Source organism: Syzygium oleosum, unplaced genomic scaffold, assembly GCF_021117445.2.
Source record: "Syzygium oleosum isolate NSW1041296 unplaced genomic scaffold, Sole_v2.1 Sole_v2.02, whole genome shotgun sequence".
Taxonomy (NCBI): Eukaryota; Viridiplantae; Streptophyta; class Magnoliopsida; order Myrtales; family Myrtaceae; genus Syzygium; species Syzygium oleosum.
Window position 1 is genome coordinate 16,743,204 of NW_026607486.1, and position 17,108 is coordinate 16,760,311.

Sequence of the window (17,108 nt, forward strand, 5' to 3'; positions counted from 1 at the left end):
CATATCGTAACACCTCCTACTATGGAACATTAGGTCAATGAAACATACGATCCAAATCTCTAGTATACACAAAATGGGAGAGGTTGTATTGAGTAATATATAAGTTAGCACCCACTCTCAAATGGTCAACACCTTATGTGGTTATTTTGAGTTCTTCATTTGGGGCTGAATACACATGGAACGGGCTAGGTTGTTACAAAAACCCATGACACTGAATTTGAATCCGTATACCATGACGCGTGGCACGAATTATAATTTTTCTCAAATTAATGGGACTATAATTGAAGTATAAAGGGAGGATGGAAATGAAATTTGGGAAAGACTTGGACTCTTGGTTATTAGAAATGACGAAATAGAATACCCTAATCGCATGCAAGGTATTTGATAGCAAGATTGGTGGCGGATTGTTATGCCCCTCTAAATTAGGTATTTGTTCGTGTTTTTTCACACTTCAAGGTGTGAAAAAAAAAAGGAATAGATGTGATAATTGATTGGTCATATACTCGTGGTTTAGGGATACAATAGAAACTCCAATTCACGAGAAAAAAAAAATCTAATCGAAGAACTACTGAAGCCAGAAAGAAAAAATGACATCTCTTCGGCGAAGTTGATCACCACTTGCTTCGGATACCAAAGATGATTCGAGGCACACAATTTTGATTGAACTGAAAACACATACTAGCATTAACCACGAGAATGGAGTGCAAAATATACCACATAAATAGACCGCATTAAAAGATAGTACCTGAAGACACTAAGCAAAACCAAAATAGAGACATTAGAGCACACATGCAACGACACAAATTCCTCGTTTTACTTAGTAGCTATAGTGACTACTTCTTGCGCAGGTTGCGGAAGTATGACGCTGAGTCGTTCTCGAAGTCGTCCCGGAAGATGCGCATGTCCCTCCCGGGAGCTTTCATGGTCCTCCTTCCGCCAGACTTGGACGAGTCGCCCATCAGACTCGCCACCCCCACGGCCAAGATTGCCAAGCCGGCGATGGCTCCCGCGGCCATGGCAGCGCCACTCAACTCCTCGGCCTCACCATTTTCGTCTCTGCTTTTGCTCTCGCTCCCTCCCATATCAATTCTGATCAATGTCAGTATGCCTTCGGATATGATATGGCTATGAGGTCTCTCTAGCGTTCTACGTGACTTGTTTGCTTTGGGTGAGAGGAGAGTTTTTGGGTGATTTTATAGGAAGCTTTGATGGCTTTGGAGTTTGGACTTGGAGTAATTCATTACTCAATGCTCTCTCTCTCTCTCTCTCTCTCTCTCTCTCTCTCTCTCTCTCTCTCTCTCTCTCTGGAAGACGTATGAGACTTCCACTGCTTAAATTTCCGAGATCAAATCTTAAATGAATGCCCGACTCCCCACCAACCCCTTCTACTTTATGATCACAGTTATACTTTCGACAAAGAGAAATACAATTGTATGGGCTCTATAAAGCTACTCACGTTGTAGTAAATGTTCAAAAAGCAGATCTTTTTTAAAGGCGCCAGCATGAGTTTTACTAATCTCGAAGCAATTCACTTGAATCTGGTAAATTTGTTCAACTGAGGACACTAAGTGCTTGATGAGACTTGCCTTTCGATCTTCCTCGTTATTATTCAAAGTCAAATGGTCAATGTCTGGCAAATCAAACTCCAATGTTTTGAACTGCTTAAATCTGATGCGAACATCTCGGGTGGAAATAAAGATCAGAAGAAATCAACCATGTAAAATTTTCATATTCATGTTCACTTACCATTTCTTATGCAGGCCTGCAAGTTCCGAGCGAATAAATTAGGGGAGTGGTCTAAAATAGCAACAGGGACAGAGTAAGTTCACTCCAGATACCATAGATCAGCAATTGAAAAGCGGCAACAGGAGTGGGATAACACACATATTTACAAATATAATCGATCCAGCCTCTAGCAAACAACCACGATGGAATGTTCCTCCAAGTCCTTGATCATGTTGGTTTCTGCTGATGCTCCTCATCCTCATCATCCTGCAGATTTCCATTAATTAGTCCATCAAGAATCGATTCTGGGGAAAGATCATCAACCTATGGACCACAATTCAACAGGAAAGAAGGTTGAGATACCAGGATAGACTTACCAGATTTTCGATCTTATCAAAATCATCACCAAAGCTCCCTTCACCATCATCTAGAAGACGAGAACAAAGGTTAACAACTGAATGATTGCATATGGATCTATTAGAAGACTGGCAAAACAAATTTACCAACACATCTGCACTCCCCCTGGATGGACAGGCCAGCTTAGATAAAAATATGAACATATAAACATATGCATATGTCAGCATGGTGGGGGTGGGGCCTCGTAGCTCTCTCTCTCTCTCTCTCTCTCTCTTAACCATACATAAAAAGCAATAGTACAGCAACGCACAATATTGATCCCACAAGTGGGCATTCCTATGATGTGTAGCTTCATTCTGTATCAACATTTACTAAGCGTCATTAAACAGCTCATGTGAACAAGCTACAAACCCGAACATTATAAAATAAATACTGCAAAACACAAAACCGATCGGCTAGCTCAATCAGCCAAGTCCAGATGGACTGTTCGATAAAACTCATATAGAATCCTGACTGAAGTGGGACCCAATCAATCTGAATGAGCTCTATATTGGTGGACTCAGCCAAGTTTGTGCAGGTTTAACACTAAATCGGTGCTTTCAGATAAAAAAGAACATCAAGGCGCTGCAGTGCAGGTTTGTCGTCAACATTGTATGTCAGCATTACAGGCAACATTTGCCATAGGCTGACTATTTGAGCCACAGCACTTAGTTTTCTCATGTTTGCGAATTTTTACTAATTATAAAACTGATCAGGCAGCTGAACTGGTTGGACAGATCGACGTTACTCAAGCAGTTAATGCTTTGTCCCGGTTATGAAGTGATTTACTTAAAGGGATACGAGCACACTAAAACTATCGTCTCCTTGCAATAAATTTGTTTGATAGGTCATTTATCAAGTTCATTCTGTATTCGACTTCCTAAAGGATAACACTCGAATTCAGCAGACAGACAATTCTTATGAATTACTGATCACACAGTTCCCACTCATTGGCTCCAGACAAAATGTCAGTCGGAAATGCAGCCAGTCTGCAGGCGCAGCCAAACTTAATGACTTTCTTAGGAGGAAGCCATTGGGGTATAAGAGGTGAGGACAGCATGGCAACAGTTATTTTTTGCAACTTTTTCGACAATAGTTGAACTAAGCATCGGTCCAGCTGTAACAATCAAGAGAAGACACCTAAATGTAGGGTCATAAAATTTGTGTCGTGATCACAAATTTCTATGAACTACACTAAAGAATCAAAAGAACGTACCTGGGCCTCCATCACTGTCCTCAAGATCTCCAAGAAGAAAAGTATCCAAGTCTTGCTGAGCAGACAAACTCGATGTACTGCTTTTCATGCTCTTCTCCACCACTTTAGGATTTTGGGTCTCTGCATCGGGGTCCTGCATCATCTTCTCAGCTTTAGCTTGCTCCGCAGCCTTGAGCTTGGCGTCCTCCAAGTACCTTTTCTCATACCTAGAAAAGAAGAGAGAAATATGCTGCTGTTTGAGACCAATTATGTCCCAAAAAACAAACAATATGTTTAACTTCTTAGACCTTAAAATGCAGACACCTAACTTTAGTAATGAACGGAGACTAGATGTCTGAATTCAAGACACAAAAGGCTTTCAAGGGAACGCAATGAACAACCAAAATGAATCTTCTCATCAATTACCAAACACAATTCTTTTTTTCATATGACCCAGAGAAAAAAGCCATTTAGCAGGTCCTTAACCACACCATTTTACGAAGGAAGAATAAGCCCAGCAACATTGCACAAAGCTTAGTGTATGGCAGACGGTAGCTTGGAGGGCGTATCAAGTAAAGCAGAGGAGACATTCTCCCTTGAACTAGGAAAATCACTCGATTTCATCCCAACCCACGAAGCAAATTGACTTACGGGGCCACATGAGTGCTCACGAGAGTAAAATAGATCCTCCAAAATCTCCTTTCTTTCATAACCCGAGGGCACAATTGATACCGTAGCCGCGAAATCTCCTGCATAACGAGACCATCGTGAAACAAAGAGAAGCTATCATGGCTTCTCGCAGCAAAACACGTACAGAGATCACCAAAGGCAAACATTTAGACCAGAGGCAGCATAGGGAGCTCTTTCAAACCTAAACGACATTGAGCAGAACGATAACTCCTTGTCCAAACAAAACTCAATCGCGCCGATCTGAAACACTCGCAAGCACATTTCTTACCAAGCCACAAGGACTCGGCGTCGTACCTTCACGGTCGTGAGGACGAGAGTCGCGTGCTTCGCTTGCCACTCCGTCAGATCCCGCCTCACGTTCGAACCAGCCGCGGCAGCACCGCACTCCTCCTCCTCCACCTCCTCGTCATCTACCATCACAACCAAACCATCAAACGACCACGCCAAAATCAATCCCTACGACCTCACAGGAGCCTCGAGGAGATCAAAGAAATGAACCTCGAATCGGGAAGTTCTGGAACGTCGCGGGCGTGAACCCCTTGACGAACTCCCGCAGGTCGCCGGTGACGCCGAGCTTCTCGAGGTCCTCCTCCTCGGCCGCCGGGGGAGGGGTAGGGGCGGCGGCATTGGCTGAGGGGCCGGCGTCGAGCGGGGAGATGGAGTCGGCGATGGACTTGATCTGGTCGGCCTGCTTGAGGGCGGCGGCCTTGAGCTCGTCGGCCTTCTTGGAGGCCTCGAGGGCGAGCTCCCGAGACTTCTTGGCGGTCTCGGAGATGAGATCGGAGATCTTGACGGAGGTGGCGGCGGAGGTGGCGAGGGTCTGGGACTTCTTCGCCGCTTCCTCGGCGAAGGTCTTCGCTCTCTTCCACCAATCCTCCATCGCCGCTGCTGCTGCTCCTGCTCCTCCTGCAGCTGCTCCGCTTCGAACGAGAACGAGAGCGAGATTTCTTTCGCCTCGGGATCGAAGGGAGCTCCAATTCTGGATGGAAAAATGACACGAATAGTTCTGAACTTTGGCTCAATGTGCAATTTGATCCCTGAATTTTTAATTTATTCAATGTAGTCCCTGAATTTTAGCTGAATGTTCAATTTGATCCCTAAACTTTTAATTTGTTCAATGTGGTCTCTGGACTTTTAATACATGTTCAATTTAGTCCCTGAACTATATGAAAATGTTCAATATAGTCCTTCCATTAATTCAAGTTTAGGGACTATATTGAATATTTTCATATAATTCATGAACTAAATTGAACATATACAAAAAATTCAGGGATCACATTGAACAGATTAAAAATTCAAGGACTAAATTGAACATTAAGCTAAAATTCAACGACTATATTGAACAAATTAAAAGTTCAGGGACCGTTTGTGTCATTATCCCATTCTGGATCTCCGCCCCCGGGAAGCGGCGTCGTTCGGGGCAGCGGTGGGGATAGCTTTGGAAGAGGTTTATTGACCCCTTATACACCGCACTTGTTTCGTCTTTTGCTAGCGCGCGTCTCGTGGAACGATAAACATCTTGTTCGAACCCCGAAAGTATAGTGAAAGAAAAAATTTGGCGTACCATAGAACGTATTCCAACGTTTGATTTCGCCATTTTTAATGTCGTTATGGGGCCTCTTCGATCGATTGAAGGAAAGGAAAGAGAAGGAGAGAGTTGGGGCCCGGTCGAGCAATTAAAGGAAAGGAAAGAAAAAGAGAAGAGTCGTTGCTTGTTGTTGTCGTGCAACCGTCGGCTGGGGTCCCGACGACTCTTCACCGTGCTGGAGTGAGGTCTACTGGTGCCTCGTGGTGGGCACGATAGGGGGAGGTGGCGGTCGGGGATGGACATAAATGAATAGACGTGCATGAATATACGAATGAAAGTTTAATGGACATTAGTGAAATATTTTGATCACGTCAGGATCCTGTTGATTATCTTGATTGGTAAGTGACCCCGTTGAACCAAATTTTATAAGTTGGACGATGACACTGAAAAAAGAGATCTCAGGAGCTGAAAAGTTCGCGATGATTCTCCTTTTAGCCACGCGTTATTTTCACGTGAATTGACATTTTTAATTGCAATTTCGACGTGACACGAATAAGATACGAGGGCGTAACCTTGTAGACCTTTTATGCAATTTTTACGGTATCATTTCTTTTTAACAAAATAAAAGCACCCAACATCATCGAATTCGATATCGCGGTGCTTCCAGGGAATTTCCTATGTCCACATCGAAACACGTTGTATCGAAGTGCATTTCATTTTAAATTTCTCAACGAATGTGTCATCACATACAGATATGCTTAAAAGTCTTTATTGAATGACCGAGATCCGATCCATTCTGTGTTTATAGTATTACCAATCTCTAAAGGGACAATCCCCACTGCTTCCTATATGATGATGATCCAAGGATCATGTTATGTTAGCACAGAACTCAATCAGAGAAAGAGAACAGAGAGAGAGAGATTTCATGGAATGCGGAGGGGGGGTGGTAAGGAATAGAACATATATCACTGCATAACTTTAGACATGCATGAAACCACAAATTCCAACCAAAGAACTCTCATCTATCACCCCCTCAAATCCTACAAGGGCAACAAAAGAGGGCAAAAATATAGAGAAAAAGGGCAGGTGTATACATCTATCTAACAACTAGAATGACCTAGATAAATTTCTAGGGAGGAGATGCAGTTCAGAATTTACAGCATAGAAGTCGTTCCCTCCAACCCTTGTGCTTCCTGAGCCGTCGCCGATCCGATTTCGCCATCCTCACTGGGCTGCTATTCCACTCGGACTGCAATCTGCACACCGAAGGAAAAGGAAAACCCACAAAGGGAACTTACTTCCAATAAAACAGAATACGTAGCCAAAACACTCTTTGAGCTGGAACACTATAACACGATAATTACACTGGAAAGGCAAAGGATCTAGCGCTGGTCGTGCTGCTATCTGATCTGAGAGAGAGGCTTCCTGAATAAGCTATCGGTCCCGAGTAAGTTATAGAGCCGGACACAGGGCCTGCCACAGAGAAACTCGACTCTCCGAAATCATGCCGTCCTAGGGAAGAATCAGTTCGCCTATCAGAAGCTCCATCCGCTCTTTGCACGTTCTGGCCCTCTCGCTCTTCTTTATTCCCATTACTTGAACTCTCCCCTCTATCGCTCGATTCAGGTGCTGAAGCATTGAAACTGAAGGTAATACTTCCGCTCTCCACTTTGCTGCAGTAAGATAACTCGTTGACAAGATCCCCACACTCCAACCTTTCGGATGGAGATGGGTCAGTTGCGACACGGTTCTCAGGGCTTCTGTTATCCATCTCGCTGTTGTCTCGTGAGTCATGGACGAGGGTGGTATCATTCGATTCTTTGATGATAGAAGAGGGGGATGGGGGAGCATCCTCCTCACTCCCTTTGACTGATTCTTGGGTTTTAACCAAGGACAAATTCGAGCATGCCATCACGGATTCGTCGTTTGAGACCTGTATTCAGGATAAAAAAAATAAACGCTTAGCCTACAGAGCCAACTCTATGCATCGTATTTATATGAATTCCAGCTGACAACAACAAAGTATCTCAAACTCGACTCCAGAACCAAAACAGAAGAAAGAACAAAAGGTTAAAGCCTCAGTGGTCATGGAGATCTCACTTGAAACTTAACAATGAGACATTATGGCTAGTAACAAGATTGTCACTTCTTTTCTCAGTTCTGAAGAATTCCAATGTTGAAACACATGCACAAGAGTTGCCACCTGTGCATTCATATCATCTTTTAAAAGTAGCACACATGATCTACACATACAAAGCTAAACCTGAAACCTGACAGACTTTGTTTAATATTCCAAAATGAGGAAATACATACCATAGGAGAGGGTGGCTTCATTCCATCAACAATATCATCAGAAGACTCTCGGTCGGGATTTTGTGAAGCCAACTCTTGGACTGAAGGAACCACTTTCTCTTTGGATAACTCATCCACAAATTTGTCTGCTGTTGTGTCTGCCCGCACCAAATCCTCAGAACAATTTTTGGAACGTTCCAGTGCATCTAAGTCACTATTTGCATCCTTCTCTAAAGGCAAATAGGCATGCAGGCCCTTATTTCCATCAGTTTCTGACAAGGTAGCCTTGTGAGAGGGGACGCCTTCGTCTACGCAGATGTCTTTGACTTCACAGAAAGGGTTTTCTTTGTGACTAGGTATCGACTTATCAATCTCGCATTCCGTGACAGATTTATCAGTGAAAAGGTCCAAGTCCTCCTTAACCAGTTCTGTTTCTCCAGTAGAATCAGTATATGAAGCGAACGAACTTTTTCCGGTCAATTTGTCGCTCCCAGCGAGATCCTCATCAGGCTCCGGATTGTTCAATCCTGGCACTGGCCAAAATCCAACCCCAGAATCGACATCAATCGGCACTGGAGCAGCAACATTCTCATTGTACTTCATATCATCTAGGTTTCCCTTCATGGTGTCCTTGTCCGACTTTTGTTCAACAGTTGTCATGGGGTCATCATTGTGCTGAAAGGACTTTGCAGTATGATTATGGACCTGATGTTGCACCACCGTCTCACCATCTGCAACGCAACACACCACTAACGCGTAAGGAAAAATGTAACTAAGGAATTAAGGATGATTTAGAGTGGTAACTGCAACTTCCCACTTGAAGCAAAAATTCCAGAAACTCGTTATGACTTTTAAGTTTTAAGCAAGTCAACCAGACAGATGAAACTTCTGTATAAAATCTAGATTAGAGAGATGGTTGGCAAGTGCTTGGAGCCCATCGATGGAGATATCATCTTTTAGGAAAAGAAATTTTCCAGCCTTTGCTCTGGGATGAGACAGTCAAAGGCTGCAAGTATTCTTTTAATGTGTGTAAAAACGCATCGATACGAATTCTGAACATTTTCCGCTAGGATAACATGCAGGGCATATAACAGAAAAAGATTCAGTACCGATCTTCATAGTTGAACATGTAGCCAAATCTCAGAAGAACTCTTCCTGAACTGCAAGCTATTTATGTCATTTGTCACGCTGGAGTTCTCTGCAACAAGGAGATCCTGATATCGAACAGAGTCATGTCAGTAAGCAACTATTGTGTACATATGGGCCTTCACGGGACCTCACATAACAGGAAAACTATATGACCAGCAGATTCTTTTCAAGCATCCAGCAACACCAGCACAGTCCAAGAGCATCATTGGTTCATCAAAGTTAGTCATTACCATTGGAACAAGAACGCAAAAAGGCAAAAGGACCGTTGAAAGTCCTGGACCATTTCAAAGTCTTTTTTTTTTTTTCCAAAACAGTTCGTGATAGCCCACGGAGACGAATGGCTCTAGAATGGGCATCAGCTTATATAGACAGGTCGTTCCCAATCTTGATCCGGGCACCATTTGATATTTCGACAGAGATGAAGCATCAAATGCAAAACTGGAGAAAAAGGCCAAAACCATGACTGGTAAACCGGGGACACAGTGAGTGAGTTGAGATGGCCCTGTTAAGCCTATCAAAAAGGAAGCCGATATTGTCTTCAGATAATGCGCACTCAGTTTGCCAATATAAAAAAAAAAAAAATGCCCTAACAATCTGAAAAGCACTGTCCTACGGAAATCTAGTAGAATTTTTCTAATGAGTATTATACCCGGATTGGTCCCCGGCCGAAAAAGCAAGAGCCGATGTGTGAATTGGCTGCGAAGACCAGAGATAGTGGGCAATACATTTGCACTCATCCCAAAGGGGAGGAAAAAAGAGAAGAGAGAAACAGTAAAGTGGCTAATGTACAAAAGGACAAGGGAAACAAAAGTTTTCGACTTTTCAAAAGCTTCCAAAACTTTCAACCCCCTAATGATACCCCAGATTCTTTTATACTTTCAAAAAGGTTAAAAAACCTCAGCTGACCCTTCTATTGGAGCGTTTCTCAGTTCACCGCCTTTGTCCTACCGGGAAGCTTCGATCAGTTCAAAAGCTCAAATTCAAGCACAAAACCCAGAACACAAACAGAAATTAGCACGATAGGGAAAAAGGAGAGAGAGAACCCAAATGGGTGTTGGCCAAAATTACCGAGAGAGATGGGAAAAATCCAAAAAGGCGAAGGGAATCCAGTAGACCAGAATCAGATCCGACAAGAAAACAACCTCAGAACCCAACCAAATACAAGGATCCAAAAACTGAACACGAAACCCGGGTACCTTTTGCCCTGATCAGCTACAACAGGACAACCATCAATTCTTCCATCCCTCGCTCTGTTTCAGAAGAGGCGGGGGGGCCATTCTCTCGAGTCACCCCACTGCAAAAAGAAGGGACAAGAAAAAAAAAAGGAGCAAAACATCAAGAAAACGGCAAAACCTGGGACAAAGATGACGAGAAAGAGAAAACAAAGGAAAGTACCCAACTACTTGGGCAACTCGTTTCGCAGATCAAGAAGTGGAGATTCCAGACACGGCAAAGAGCGAAGATGGAGGGAGGGAGAGAGACAGAGACAGAGGGAGGCGCACCTGCGCGTTCGAAACGGCAGATGGGTTCGGATTGAACTCGATGGGAAAGAGGGAGAAAGATCGTGGTCACGGCAGCAACGCGAGCACGGCTGCAGAGGACAGGAAAGGAGAGGAGGGAGTTCGTTGAAGCAGAGAAAGTGACGGAGGGAGCGGGGCGATGTAAAGGAAGAGGAAAGACAGAGCAGCGGCAGGAGGAGGTAATGCCAGATGAAGTAGGTGGCTAGAGAGAGAGATAGAGGGAGAGAGAGACGGGTGAGTTGTATCCATTTTATCAAACTCTTCCCAATAAAAAGGTCAACTACTAGGTTTTTATTAAAGAGGATAATAAACAAATGTTAAGTGTTTTATGTCAAGAGTTAATACTAAAAAAAAAAAAAGCTCAAATTGGGTACACTTGTGATAAATTTACCTCAAATTAATTTTTTTATCATAAAAAATCTCAAACTGATACGCCCGTGACAAATTTACTATCCGTTAGTTTCGATTAGTTTTACCATCAAATTGCTGAGTTGGATGACACGTGACAGTTAATGATTGTTTTGGTTTGGGGTTTTACGGTTCATTTGTCATAAGTGTACCGGTTTGTAAATTTTTTTTTATATTAATCCGATTTAACGAATCTAACAAAGGGTAAATTTGTCACAAGCAGTTTGGGATTTTTAGTGGCAAAAAAATTAATTTTATGTAAATTTATTATAGGTGTACCAGTTTGGATTTTTAGTGGTCAAAAAATTAGTTTTTGATAAATTTATCATAAGTGTATTAATTTAGGGTTTTTAGTGGTATCAACCATTACGTTAATTAGTGTCCGGAGGATTTTATCAATACTCAGGCGTGTATTTTAAGAAAGAAAGTTTTTTTGTGGGTAGAAAAGATAGAAAGTTTAAATTTCAATTATTCGTTTTTTTTTAAATAACATAGTGAATAATTTTATTATTATTATTATTATGTCCTAAGTGTCTCGAAATCACTTATCAGAATCACTGGATAAGTAGTAAATGTCATAACAAGGCTTCTTAAATGAACTCGGAAACGGAATATTTTGTAGCTGACTTTGCTTGAGACTTAACAGAAATTCATAAATTAGGAACCAATCTTATTTGATCTTATTACCAAAACAAGTCTTTCCGAAACACTCGTTATTCAAATATTTTTACCAGTTTGTAAGATATGTATTTTTATGACTCGAACTCTTTTTTTCTTAAACACGGGTCATTTCATATAAAGTGCATCGCAATCAATTTTATCTTCATGCCTAGTAGTAAAATTTAAGTGTTTTTTTAGGTATAATCGTGTCTGAATTTTAACCTTGTTAGTCTATGACTGTGCCGTGAAGCGACGCGACTTGTACGCCTGATAATATACGTTATGTTCTAAAGTGCTATAATTTGGGGGCATTGCAATCATGAGATTTTGTCAAACACGCCTTTAAAATATCCACACCACATGTCTTGGAAAAAGGCGCGGCGTCCCTTTTTACCGTTGGAGTTTTCGCGAGAAAATCGTACCAAACAACCTCTCGGCGGTGCTCTTGCCAAATGAATTTCTTGGACCAAAAGCGGACTTTAAATTAAATTCCCACCGGCGAAATATAAGGGAAACACATAGATATCACATTTCGCTTGATGACCGCTTACAATTGAAAATATCAAACACGCACCCTTGAATACCACCTAACACCTTCGCATTTTGAAGTCTTATATTTACGGAAAAATGTCATTTTTCTCCGACATCGTTCGTCATCAACTAAAAGCTCGAAATATTTCGACCCCAAAAAAAAAAAAAAAAAAAAGAAGAAGAACCGTTCAAAGATCAATTGAAACAAAGCGTTTAGCAATTGATGTCTCCGTCCCGATCCCAACTAACGAGAGGCCAAAAAAGCAAAAAGGCCTTTTTTTTTCCCTCTTTCCATTGCCCCGCCTTAAATGCGCCAAACCTCTCGCCTTTTTTTCCTCCTTTCGTGTGTGTAAAAAGCTCTTCGCTTTCATCGCATGAGCTGTTCACCACCATTTCCTCTCTTTCTTTCTCTCTCGTCGCCTTCCGTTTTCTTGCCATGGGCACGCCCGATTTTCCCTCCGCAGAAACGGCAACAAATTTTCCCGAGAAAATCCACTCGTGGCCTAAGGAACCGGGGGCGCCCCCCCGGAAAGTCACAGCTTAAAAATTGTCATGATGTGAAGTAGAAAATTTATTACCGGAAAAAGAAAACATATTGATTAACTTAAGAGTTAATACCACGAAAAATCCCAAACCGGTACTATGACAAATTTTGTCCTTTGTGAGTTTCCGTTAAATTTTTCCGTCGAATTGCTGAGCTGGACGACACGCGGTAGTTGACGGGTGTGCCGGTTTGGAGTTTTACCCTTCGTTTGTCAAATGTGCATCAGTTTGTGATTTCTTCGGGGTATTAATCCAATTTAACGGAAACTTACGGAGGGTAAATCTGTCATAAATATACCGATTTAAAAAATTTTTTGTAATCAAAAAATTAATTTAAAGTAAATTTATCATAAATATATCGATTTAAGATTTTTCGTGATATTAACCTTTAACTTAATTTAGTCAGTACAACCTCGTCTTTAGCGAAACGCTTTGCAAAAAGCGGGATAAACTAAACCCTACTTAATCCCTCTTCCCTATAGGCAGCTCTAATCATCGTCTACAGAAAAAAAAAGTAATTAATATTAGAGGAGGAACCTAAGAATTTAAAAATGGTTATTTCCTCTGCAGCGCCGATCCCGAACCATTCACGCCCTTCTTTTTTTATCTGGCTTACCTATGAGTTTCTTGCTCTTTTTCTTTTTCCTGTTTTTTAATTTCCCTTTACGCTGGACCACGTTTGGTTACCGAGACGAGGATTGGGATTACGGCGAAAAACGACGTGACAACAGATGCGGGAGATTCGCCGAGCCTTATGTTTTTGTCTGTGCTTGGTACGTGACGTGATAACATCCGAAATTAAAGATCAGGATTAATATTACGAAAAATTTCAAATTAATACATGTATAATAAATTTATCCCGAATTAATATTAAATCCCAAACTGGTGCATCCATAACAATTTTACCCTTAATTAGTTTCCGTTAAATTTTACTATTAAATTGTTAAGTTAGATGATACATGATAATTGGCAGATGTATCAGTTGTGAGTTTTACCCCTTCCGTTTGTCACGGATTTATCAATTTTGTGATTTTTCGTGATATCAATTCAATTTAACGAAAGGTAAATTTGTCATAAGTGTACAGAGATCAAAAAATTAGTTTGGATTAAATTTGTCGCAGGTGTACTGGTTTGGGGTTTTTCATGATCCGAAAATTAATTTTGGGTAAATTTATCACGGGCGTAGCAGTTTTAGGGTTTTTCGTGATATTAACCTTAAAGATTAAGTAAATGATAAAGAATTAGATGACTCGTAGATGAAAAAGCCTACTCTACTGTACATGTAGGATGAACAGCGCATTGTGGCGATTGCCGTTTCCATCAATTCCGCAAGCGACGACGACGTGCGATTGCCACTGCCCATAGGGTGAGATCCCGAACGCGGTGGCCCACGGCGGCCAGATCTGCCCAGATCTGACCGTGCACGGATCGGAAGTGAAAGGCTCTCGGCAGTGGTCACCAAAAGACCGGGTAAAGCGGGTGATAGCGACACACAAGGATGCCACAACTAGTTGGGGAAACGTAAACAATCTCTGTTTCGTTCGGTTTGCTTTTATATTCAACACGATTGAATAAGATTGATTCCGTTCCTAAGGTTGGGACAGCTCGTCCAAACTTTTGTCCAGATACATCCAAGTTTGTCCCGTTCAATGCGTATTACCAAATGCTAAACGAGATAACTTTCGTCCTATCTAGAATTTTAATCGAGCCACCAGACGCGCCCTCGAGTCTTCTAATGACGTGATAACTTATGCTGTCTATGCCAATTTTCTTTTGCGACTCACCTTTTGCTTGATGAAAACATTCGCAATCTATTAAAACATAAAGATGGTTATGTTATAAAACCATTCGCAATCAAGAACAAATTTACTCTCCGTTAGTTTCCGTTATATTTTACCGTCAAATTTCTAAGTTAGATGACACGTGATAATCAACAGTTGTGCTAGTTTAGGATTTTACCCATTTGTTTGTCACAGATTTATTAATTTGTAATTTTTTGTGGTATTAACCCTTTTATCTTATTTTCGGCCTTGTTATTTTGGATGGATGATTTATCTACGATGATCAGACCAATTCCATTTGATATTTACAAAGTCAAATTCAACTGAGATTTCCTAACTTGCATAAATCTGCTACGGCAGCGTCCACGGATTGCTAGCGCTATTAACAATTTGACCGCATGAGAGTAAAATGCTTCTAGAACAAAGGGTCCCTTGGTACGAAGGAAAAGTATTTTCGAGAAATTATTTTTCAATTTTCTGATATTTTGATAACGGAAAATTAATCAATCCACAAAAAATACTTTCCATTGATCGAAAATAACGAACTTAAATTAGGAGAAAACGACTTCCTCTAATAAGAAGGAAATCACTTGATCTCAACCACCAAACAAAAGAAAATTAACAATTTTCCTTGAAAATGATATTCGTGGTAAATATTATGGAAAAATGACATAGATATTCCGTGAACTTTCGCCCGATATGAAATGTCATCCCTGAACTTTTAGATCGTTTAATGTGGTTTGTGAACTTTTGGTATGTATTTAATCTACTCTATGAACAATATAAAAATATTTAATTTGAGTTCAATGACAATATTGAAAATTTTTATATAATTCAGGGACTAGAGTGAATATTTATCAAAAGTTCACCATATTGAAAAAAATAGAAAGTTCAGTGATGATATTCCACACTGGGCCGAAACTCACGGACTATTTGTGTAATCATCCCAAATATTTTCATTTATTATGAAAATTTAAGCAAAACAAACTCATCCGGTGAAAACTTCGCGATAAAAAAGAAAATTGCTTTTCAGGAAAATGTTTTCCTTTTTAAAGATAGGAAGTTCATTTTCTCAACTTTGAGCATACATATTTTTTTAGATCGTAAACGGTTTTCCGTTGGCCGATCATCTGCTGCGAACCAAAAGGCGTGAAAGTCCAAAAAAATCAATTCGCTCAAATAAATACACCCGAAATTTTCGGAAAATCGGGCTAAAACTTGGGCATAACTAAACGACGACGAACTAGTCAGGGATCGAAACGTCTCGATTGCATCGAAACGACGTTCGGTGCAAGTGGCGGTCGGTATTGATTACTCCCACATGATAACGTACACGTGCGGTGTGCCCCCGCGACCCTGTCACTTGCTAACACGTGCGCCGGGAGAACAGATTTGGCATATGGCCTAACCTAACTACTTGGTAAAAAAAAACTACTTGGTCATGTATCCGACAAAATAAAAGCACTACTTGGTTACTTCGTTTTTTTTGGTTTTTTTCATTTTACAAGTACTTATTAGATCCAAGTTGCACGTGGGAATCTCATTTTTGCGAAAAACCCCGAACTTGTACGCTTGTGATAAGTTTATCATCCGTTACTTTCTGTTAAATTTTATCACCAGATTACTGAATTTGATGACAAGTTGCAATTGACATGTGTACCGATTTTGAGTTTTACCCTCCGTTTTATCACAAGTGCATCAGTTTATGATTTTTTATAGTATTAAATAAATTTAACGGAAATTAACAGAGGGTAAATTTGTCACAAATGTAGTGATTTGAGGTTTTTTGTGATCAAAAAATTAGTTTTGAGTAAATTTATTGCGGATGTACCGATTTAGGATTTTTGTGGTCAAAAAATTAATTTGGGGTAAATTTATCTTAGATGTGCTAGTTTAAGGTTTTTCGTGATATTAACCCTTTTTTTTTATTGAGATCAAAAAAAAAGTTCGAGTCAAAATTGTCACTCAAAATAAAATGGAGATAAAATCGATGTTTTTTTTTTTTTGGCATTAGCCTCTCTTTTTTAAGATTCATGTAGTTGGTGAACGTCAAGAATGCGAAATGCGACCCGATTGAAAGATTGATTCGGGTCAATTAAATTTTTGATTGTTGAAGGCACACTTGCCCGAATCGAGATTATATGGTCGCGGGATGTTCGATTTGAAGCATTAAAAAAGAGAACCAAAATCGAGAATTATTTATAGCCACATTAATAAATGCGAGTTGATAAAAGTTGGGTTGTTCGGTAGAATACGCTGAAAAATGCAATAAATGTTTGCATCGATATTCTTTAATTTTTGGTACTAAGATTTGTGTCATAATGGACAGGACTTGGATTTTATAGGTAGGGTTGCCTGGCTCTGTTTGTACGAGGTCGTGACCAAACTGAACCTCCCTGCATCGGATCGTACAGCAAGATGTGTAGTGAAGACATTTACTTAAATTCGAAATAAGAAATCCGAGGAAATATTTTTAAAATATTGAAAATCAAATTGGGACCGGACTACATTGAAGTCTTCTTCGTTGCCCACATTTTACTATCGATGCACGTGTCTACTTCAATTTTTGGTCTATTTTTAACGCGGTTATTTTACGCGAAATCCGTCAATTTTTTATCTAATTGATACCGACTTGACGGGGCCTCGTCTTTCCATATCCAAGTTCACACGGCAGCGGTTTTCCTAATGGC

The 17,108-nt window shown here is 40.7% G+C and overlaps 2 protein-coding genes across 6 annotated transcripts; both read right to left on the reverse strand.

Moving 5' to 3' along the window:
• Positions 1–1,699: 1,699 nt before the first annotated feature.
• LOC115666052 (uncharacterized) lies at positions 1,700–4,925 on the reverse strand. The gene is made up of 6 exons (XM_030587871.2): positions 4,505–4,925; positions 4,301–4,416; positions 3,968–4,065; positions 3,338–3,543; positions 2,103–2,152; positions 1,700–1,992 (listed from the first exon to the last, which is right to left on the reverse strand). Exons 1-6 carry the CDS (start codon positions 4,884–4,886, stop codon positions 1,954–1,956), a joined length of 891 nt encoding a protein of 296 aa, XP_030443731.1. The 5' UTR covers positions 4,887–4,925; the 3' UTR covers positions 1,700–1,953.
• A 1,548-nt stretch (positions 4,926–6,473) lies between these two features.
• Positions 6,474–10,714, reverse strand: LOC115665891 (uncharacterized). Of its 5 annotated transcripts, none has more exons than XM_056308606.1 (7): positions 10,478–10,714; positions 10,172–10,269; positions 9,206–9,486; positions 8,936–9,040; positions 7,848–8,557; positions 6,899–7,467; positions 6,474–6,790 (listed from the first exon to the last, which is right to left on the reverse strand). In XM_056308606.1, exons 4-7 carry the CDS (start codon positions 8,943–8,945, stop codon positions 6,682–6,684), a joined length of 1,398 nt encoding a protein of 465 aa, XP_056164581.1. In that variant the 5' UTR covers positions 8,946–9,040; positions 9,206–9,486; positions 10,172–10,269; positions 10,478–10,714; the 3' UTR covers positions 6,474–6,681. The 5 variants fall into 5 exon arrangements, with proteins under 5 accessions (XP_056164581.1, XP_056164580.1, XP_030443597.1 ...); XM_056308605.1 differs by having other exon boundaries at positions 10,379–10,714; XM_030587737.2 differs by lacking the exon at positions 9,206–9,486.
• Positions 10,715–17,108: the final 6,394 nt, after the last annotated feature.

Bases quoted from the DNA above. Each gene is read 5' to 3' on its own strand.
- LOC115666052 (XM_030587871.2), bottom strand. From the start codon at position 4,886: ATGGAGGATTGGTGGAAGAGAGCGAAGACCTTCGCCGAGGAAGCGGCG. The intron at 4,417-4,504 runs GTTCATTTCTTT...TTGTGATGGTAG, and splicing joins CCAGAACTTCCCGATTCGAG to ATGACGAGGAGGTGGAGGAG. The intron at 4,066-4,300 runs GTACGACGCCGA...CTCGTTATGCAG, and splicing joins TCGTCCTCACGACCGTGAAG to GAGATTTCGCGGCTACGGTA.
- LOC115665891 (XM_056308607.1), bottom strand. The intron at 7,468-7,847 runs GTATGTATTTCC...TCCTGAATACAG, and splicing joins TGAAGCCACCCTCTCCTATG to GTCTCAAACGACGAATCCGT. The intron at 6,791-6,898 runs GTAATTATCGTG...TTCGGTGTGCAG, and splicing joins AGATCCTTTGCCTTTCCAGT to ATTGCAGTCCGAGTGGAATA.